Source organism: Zonotrichia leucophrys, chromosome 3 (genome assembly GCF_028769735.1).
Source record: "Zonotrichia leucophrys gambelii isolate GWCS_2022_RI chromosome 3, RI_Zleu_2.0, whole genome shotgun sequence".
In the NCBI taxonomy this organism is placed as follows: domain Eukaryota; kingdom Metazoa; phylum Chordata; class Aves; order Passeriformes; family Passerellidae; genus Zonotrichia; species Zonotrichia leucophrys.
Window position 1 is genome coordinate 94,508,683 of NC_088172.1, and position 8,353 is coordinate 94,517,035.

General features: G+C 41.9%; 1 protein-coding gene across 4 annotated transcripts in view; it reads right to left on the reverse strand.

The window, feature by feature from the left end:
• The window catches only part of FSHR (follicle stimulating hormone receptor), an 81,904-nt gene extending 74,733 nt beyond the window's left edge, over positions 1 to 7,171 (reverse strand). For 3 of the 4 annotated variants that reach the window (XM_064709367.1, XM_064709365.1, XM_064709364.1), the window contains exon 1: positions 6,923 to 7,121. In XM_064709367.1, coding sequence (XP_064565437.1) covers positions 6,923 to 7,077 — 155 coding nt within the window. In that variant the 5' untranslated portion in view covers positions 7,078 to 7,121. Of the gene's footprint in view, positions 1 to 6,922 lie in introns of all 4 variants that reach the window. The other variant, XM_064709366.1, reaches the window with a different exon arrangement.
• Positions 7,172 to 8,353: the final 1,182 nt, after the last annotated feature.

Below are 8,353 nucleotides of genomic sequence, written 5' to 3' on the forward strand. Positions count from 1 at the left end.
ACACAGAGACAAACACACTCATTCCCAATCAGCTGCTGCCAAAATGAACAGCACATGGCTGAGAGAGCTCCCCACTGCCAGATGGTGAAAATGAATGGAGTTCTTTCCACTGAAGTTAATGAAGCTATGACAATTTAAATTAACTGTGAGCCTACCCCAATTATCTGTTAACTTGCCTGCACAAGGACTTGGGAAAGTTAAGCAGAACTAACTAAACTAAACTAAACTGCCAGCAGGAGAGGAGACAGTGAGGCATGTTGAACTCTGCACGGGTTTCTTTGGCTCCTCAGCTGGATGTCTCACAGGTTTGCTTATTTTTCTTTGGCAGATAACTCAGCTTGCCTCTGCAGGACCCCCTCCTGCACACACACTGCTGGCAGTCAGAGCAGCTCTCCCTTTGGGATGTATATTCTTGTAATCTCTCCTCTGGGCAACACTTTTCCTGTTTTTGTGGCATTCCTCACCCACTCTCTCCTGTTACCCTTGTTAAGCTCTCACACAAGCAGTGTTTCCAGTGACATGTCAGCCTGATGAAACCCCCTCAGCATCTGCAAAGAAAACCCTGGAGGGGCACAGCAGACTGGCTCCTGCTGGCTTATCAGGTGACACAATTTATGTGTGACACTCTTCCAGAGAAATGTGATTTGCAGCTTTTACAGGCACTGTCCCACTGGGGATCTCTTCTCCAGAAATCATCTCAGAAATTTATCTGGGATTATCAAGTATTTGAGAAGCTTTTTTTAATTTTTTTTTTTATTTAAGTGGCATGGTCTGGGATATTGAGGGAGATAATAAGCTTTACTCTTCAAGACTGCAATGCTGATATGAACCTGCTAAGTGTCTGATCTAGAAAATTATTAACTCAAATTCCCAAGATGCTAAATGTGATTGAGGAGCTGAAAGCACAACTGCATGGACAAATACAAGGATAACAGATGAACTGGCCTGGCTTGGTAGTTCTTACAGTACAGCAGCTGGGTCAGGGCATCAGTGGCACCCACACACGTCTGCATCCCTCTCTTCATAAATACCCTCACTTCCTATGTGAGGGAAGGGAAGGCAGCTCATTGAAGCTGAGACTGAGCCACATAAGCACTTTAATGTCACTCAAACTTGTGAAAGCATTTCCCTAGAGCTCTGAGTATGCTCTGCTCTCCCAGCTAGCAGCAGTCATCTTTGAGTGATACCCAATAGGATTCCCTGTGCCAAAGTGTCCCTGCATAGGATGAGAGATGGAGTTAATACATTGCAGTATTAGACACGAGATGGCAACAAAGTCTGGAATGCAGTGTTTTACTTCTGCAGAGTGAAAACTGATGAGTTGTGAGAAACTGTCGTAAGGGGAGTAAATGAAGCCAGGAAATCATCCTTACTGTGGAAGTGTTTAGCCTAACACACCATTCAGAGCAAAGTAAATTAACTGCTGCGTGACACCAGCGAATTCATGACTCCTCAAATCTGCTCAGAGATTCAGGTTCTCGTTGGAGAAGCAAAAGACAGACCTCCACCCTACTTTGCAGTGTCCCCTAGGCTAACCAGCTTCCCCATTTTTACCACATTTTAGTTTAAAACTGCTAATTTCAGATCTTAGTAGGGCTTTTTTTTTTTTCCTGCTGTGCCTCAACACTAACTTCGGTATTTACCAGATCCCATCTCATGAATAACATTACTGTCAAACTCTCCTGGGTTTTTAACTATATTAATGACTTGAATGGGGAGGCACACAAGATGAAGACACCATATTTGAGACAAGAAAATGTAACTCCCACAAATGACTATTTAATCTTCCCAACACTTTAGAAAAACATTTATTATTATCTCATTCACTAGCCACGTTTTGATTCTTTGTAGGAACTGAACCAGAACATATCTAAAATGTCTAACCGAGAGGCTTTATTTCAGCTCATCAGCCCAGGAGCCCGTTTTGCCTGGTTTCAGATGTGTGGGGATGTGACACAGCCTGGTTTGTGTGTGTGCATGTGTACAGCAGAGACTGCTGGAAAAACCAGAATTTATACACTGAGAGAATCTCTCTGTAGCTGACCCCATTGAAGGGCATCAGCTTGGTACCCACCCAATGCTGCATGCAAACAAAATCAAGTCTTGGCCTTCACTGTTTCCCTGCAAAAAGCTCAGTGATTTAGCAAGTCATTAAATTTTAAGTGAATGCAGTTTCATAGCAAAGATATATTTTATACATACATACATACATACATACATACATACATACATGTGTGTGCATATATATATATATATACACACAATTATACATCTCCAGACTTTGCCATCCCTCTCTCATACATGCACCAAGCTGCAGACCCTATAAGTAAGGTGTGAGCCATCTCCAAGAATTTTTTTATAGCATCAGGAGTAAGCCAGCAGAGAACTGCACTGCAAGGCACTTCCATTGTGTGCAGTATAACTCCCTGTGTTCAAAAGCTCCTGGAAGTTTAGAAATTGAATGTTTCTGTAAATATATATATCTTTGGTCATTTATACCAGCCAAGGATCTGTCCTGCTGAGTTTATTATCCTTTTGTGTAAATTTCCTCTGTTTCTTTTCCTCCCTTATGATCTGTCCATTTCTTTTTATCCTCCCAATTAAAATGTTAAATAAGAATCCAGCCTAAGGATTGGACCCCTGCACTGATATACAGACAGCAATCTTACAACTACTATGTTGTTTTCTGTATTAAAGTAGGAACTGATCATAAATTCAGGAAGAGAAGAATGTAATTCTAACAGATGCAAAGCTGGTTTGAATTAAAAACTAAAATAATTAAAAAGGCTTTAGTCAGCATGTAATACGTTCTCAATATGCTCTGCTGTGAAAACATTCTCATCTTATTCCTGAAAAGATAAGAGTAGGATTATTGACTGACTGTAAGATTAATCACCACAACACAGAGAGTTCAAAGCTTCATGAGTCTTAATTTCCTTAGTTTACTTCATCCTCTCACACCTTGCCTTTCTCAGGTTAAGGTCAGTCCATCAGTATAAACACCCAAGCAAGAAGTGTAGCTGTTTGCAGGTTTCAGTGTAGTTTCAACTCTAAGTGCGAAAGAATAAAGAAACATCCTAATTGCAGCTGTCAGTAACAGTGTTGCAGCTACAATTCACATAATTTGCAGCTTCTGTCGCTGGGAAGCACATCTGACTCGCTCAGTACACAGCACAGGACTTGCTATTTCTAGGCAGCTGATGTTTTAGTGCTCAGACATCTACTCAGCCTTGACTTGATAGTCTAAAGTAAATATCCTTGAGCAATTGTAAAAAAAACACCTATGCAGCGAGCAAGTAAAAAGCCCTGCTGTTTATAGTTTGCAGATGCTTGGGAGAAAACACTCTATATAACATAGCTCTAAACTGCTCTGACAATGGCTAAACTGCCTCCTAGAATCATGGAATCATTATGGCTGCAAAAGAACTCCCAGATAATTGAGTCCAACCGGGAAGCCAGCACCACCTTGTTTACCACTCAGCCGTGTCCCCAAGTGCCACATCCACAGTGATTCCACCACTTCCCTGGGCAGCCCATTCCAACGCCTGATGACCCTTTCAGGGAAGAAATTTTTCCTAATATTGAACCTAATAAGCCCTTGGCATAGCTTGAGACCATTTCCTGTTTTCCTGTTACTTGGTGCTATCCAAATGTTTCTACTTAGTTTGTTAAATCTTAAGAAGGATCCCTTCTGAGAATGTTATTTTTGTTTGCATTACAAAGCAAGGCCTCTAATGAATAAATGAAATCCTACTGATGGTGGATATCAAAACTTGAAACTGGATTTTAAGGCTGGAATACATCTTCAAGCAGCAAACCTGCCTGCAATTGCTACTGAGTCACTCCCTCCTCTCTTCCCTAGAGGCAAATAATTGTTAATACTTGACCCAGTGAGCCTATATTTCCCATCTGAACTGCTGGACTCTGGTTTCTGATAGATTGACTCCAAAATTGTAAGTCAGAGCCATCTCTCAGGCATTTTTGGTATGTATAAAAAAATACCAAAAATTCTTCTATCCAGGCAAAGATTATAAAGCAAAGCAGCTAATAACCATGGCCTCCGCTGTAAACACTCAGAACATGGCAGCTGCAGAATGCTTGGAAATCTGCAAAAAGCAATGGACAAACCAAGATGTGATTATCCTCTCATGAGATTTTGGCCTGTAAGTGAAAAAGTAGATGTGGCAGAAATGAGAGTGATGGAAGCATGTGGATTCTGATCCCTGCTCTGTTTCCACAAGGTGAAATTGAAATCACTCACTCTGAGAGGCTGCCAGCCTTCCCTCTGCAACACCCTTGCTAAGTCCAGCCAGGAGCAAACCCCTATCTCATGCACCACACTGCAGAGCTCAAGTTTCCCTTGGAACCCAAGCTCTCTCTATTGGGAAGCCAAGCACAAAAAAATCCCTCACAGCAGGATGTGCTTAGGACCAACTTTCAAACACTAAAAAATGACAACAATTCAAAAATTCAGCAATGGCAAAGAGATAATTGTTAGGGAGGGCTCTATTTTTGCCTTTGTCATGAGTTTTCCTACCAAGTGTCTAAGTTGGTTGCTACATGCCAGGGTCCCAACTTCAGACACAGCTGTAGTGAAATAGGAACACACAGCAAAGGGAGAAGTGCTTGAGGCTGATCAGGCTCCTGCTCTCACTCTAAAGCATTCACCAGCAGGCTATTCAACATTCTAAAGGCACTAGGGAAGGACTCTGAGATAACTTAGGAAAGTTATCAAGATCACATGGAAGGTGAAGAGCTGTAAGTGTACTGAATGAACCCCTCTCCTTTATATTTATTTATTATATATAAATAAAACAGACTGCATCCAGACTCCCAGAATTGAGCTCTTAGGTGAAAAAAATACCTTGTATGATCTGTATGTAGCAAGAAGTATCTGCTTGTGTCCTGTACAGAGTTCTTAGACACTATGGCCTTTTGTGCTAAAGTTGGTACACTGATCAAAAAACTCTTTTCACCCATTAGGACTTTTTGAGAAAACATAAAGCAAGATTTTCCTGCTAGCAGGAGTGTACCTGCAGTGTCATCTGGAGCAGTAAAACTTATTTTAGTCACCTGAATCACCCCACTGGGCACTCAGTGGAGAGATGCAGAGGAAAGCACTTTTCTAGAGTTCCCCTTTGATCCTGAAGGAAAAATCTAAGATTTATTTGTCACTTGATAGCTCTTCAGCTAATGTATCTGCCTTTGGTAATGCTAAGGTTTGGTATATTCAAAACTACTCTAGGCAGCTTTCAAATTTTTAAGGCATGCTGAAATCAGTCCCAGGGCTATACTGATGGAATGGGACCTGAATTACTTCCTGAGAAACCAAAAGCTGGTTTATTTTGAGAAAGTGAGAAGAGAGTCAAGTTGAGAGATTCTAAATCCAGTATTTGCACAGCACTGGCAGAAGAAAGGATTTGTTTGCTGTTTTCAGTCACACTAATGTTGTATTCTGCCTGTTTCAGAGAATAGCACTCGTGCTAAGAACCCACAAATTAGCATCCTCAACAAACCCTCGAGAAGTTAACAAGGAGAAAACAAATCCCACTTTACTAACAGGTGCTTTTCAGCAATACTCTATTTCTTTGCAGAAATAATTAAAAAAATACTTTTGCTTAATCCCTAGAAGGCAGACCTTAACTGTGTAATCTAGAGAAACAATCAAAGCAAAATTAAACAAAATTAGCTGTACACGCCTGGAGCACAGTGCACTCAAGATTTAGATGACCTAAATCACAGATGGATTAGTTTTTCCTCTGGTTGTGAGAATGATTTAAACTTTTACTGACCTTTTGTGGTTAATTCAGACATTTCTCTCAAGTTTTCCCTGCAGTCTGCTTAGTCAGGGAGCATAACAACCCCTCCTTATGAAGAAAACAAAACTTCTACCCTAGGAAAACTGTGGCATCATGACCATGGATTTACTGTGGTGTGTAAAATTAGGATGGGGGTGTATTTTTCTTACTAGTGACACATCATTCCTCATTGTATCCTCCCTTCAAACTTGCCACTCCACTTATTAACCAAAGACTTTATCCAGGACTACTCCTTTTGGTTTTGCTTTAGGTTGTAACAATGCCAGATGTCTGTGGGGGTGTTGGCAAAGGGTGATATTTGCCTTCAAACTATTAAAATGAAAACAATCACTTGCAGTTAGATATTTGCCATGGCGCAAGCTCCTTTGCTTGCCTGTGCTACTGACACAGAAAAACAGCTGCCACACGTTATTTTTGTATTGCTCACGTTACTTTTATGAAAAATAATGAGAAGCTTTAAGATAGACAAAACCCCTCCTCTATCTTCACATTGTTCACTCTCTCCAAGCACAGCCACGCCGTTCCTGTGGCGGAGGAGGATCCCTCTCTGAAAGTTTATCAGAGTCCTTTCTGCAATGCCTTTGAGATTTCAAAGGGAAAACATTAAGTTCCTTCTTGGCAAACAACACAAACCTTTGGAAAGCTCCTGCAGTACAAACAAACACTCATCATCGACTTGTTTGGGGCAGACAAGTTGCTCGGCACGTTCCGACAGCGCTAAAAGCAAAGCTGTAAAGAAAGCTTAGACTTTATGCTTCAAATTACTGTCACAGCACCAAGGATGCTTGTCTCAAATTTAGCCTGCACTTTGTATTATAACGTGCAAAACCCTTTCTTAACAGAGACCTCACAATGAGCACGATCAGAGAAATGGAGAGGAGTTTCAAGGTGTAATTGAGCGAGCATCAGAGGAAGGGCTGTGCTCTGCAAGCAGCCGGCTTGGAGTCTCCCAAGTGACTCCCTCAAACCTGACCTTTGGCTGGCCAGGCAGCAGCTCCTTTGGAGAGCCAGGCTCTCAAACACAAGGCTGCTGCTCCCTGACACAAAGGTGCTGCTCCCAACCACAAGGCTGCTGCTCCCAGCCGCTCCCTCTCCCTACTTACAGCTCGGTGGCGTTGGCAGGGATGTCCTGAGGAACCTGGACTACCTGGCTCTCCTGGCAGATGAAGACCCTGCCCAGGCAGTGGCAGGCAGAGTGCTGGCATCCCAGGCAGCCCTCCAGGAACAGCAGCAGCAGGCAGGAGAGGGCTGGAGACATCTCTGCCCTCACATCTGTGCCCGTCCCTTTATCGGAAAAGGAGGAATGCAGAGACCTCCCAGGCTAGCTCCCTGGATGGAAGATCCGCCCCAAAAGCTGGGACAAACCATGTGGCTCTTAGGGGATGACTCCTCTGCAAGTTTCACTTCGTGACCCCACATTCCTCATGGCGTTGGAGTGGGGATAGCGATGGGAAATGCTGATTTTTCATGACACGAGTATTTTGTATTTCAAGTGGTGTTGAAATGAGGGGGCCCAGCTGTACTAACCAGCTGTACTAACCAGGGCTCTTTTAACATGCTGGGGAAAGGTTCTTCCTTCTCAGCTACACTATTTTTCATGTCTTGCTTGGTGAGACCAAGGGACAACAAAGCATTTTTACTTTCTACAGCCCAGACCCTTTTTTTGTCCCTGAAGGAGAAGCACTCTATTTATGGCACTATTTACGCTCCCATTCATGGATCCAAGGACCCCAGCTTTTGTATTTCTCTTAGGCAAAAGTAAGCTGATAGCATTTTATATAGTCTACTTCATGGGGTAAGAGCTCTACAGACCTGAAGCCAGAGCTAAATAATGCCTTTTTTCTCACAGCTGTGATTATTTTTCATGCAGTTGCTGATTCATCTCCTTTTTTCCTTTGGCACCTTTATTGGAATCGAAACAGAAGAAAACTCCACAATCCAAATTGTCCCTGTGGACTGGTAAACTAATTTCATCATCTAGAACAGAAATCCTAGAAATATTGCCAGATCACTATTTGTGGCGCAACAGGAGGAAAACAGCCTCAAGAATATCATCAGAAGGCTTGGATGTTGAATCTTGTCTTTGAGTCCCTATTTTTTTGTTTTTACTTTTTTGAGTGAGCTAAATTATCTCATTACAAATATTAATCCTTGAGGAAGGGGCCCTGTGAACACTTTGCTATCACTGAGTCAAACTGCACCAGGCCATTACCTGGAACCAGAATTTCTCTACAAGACACTTGAAATGAGCATTTTGACATAAAGGTTTTTTTGTGGCGCTTTAAAAAAACAATAATTTTTTTTTGAGTGTTCTATTGATTTGTTTTTCTTTTAAACCATAAATAGTTGCTAAAGACACACAGAGCTTATAAATCATGTGCATTAAAAATAAGGGAGGGAGCCATGGGTGATTCTGTTGAACCTGACTCACATTTAATCCTTCCCATTGCTTGGAAGGATTTCTTAATCTTGTTAAAAGCTGCTGTTAGCATGTTTGACATAGTTTTTTAAATGGCTGAGGTTTTTTTCTTGTC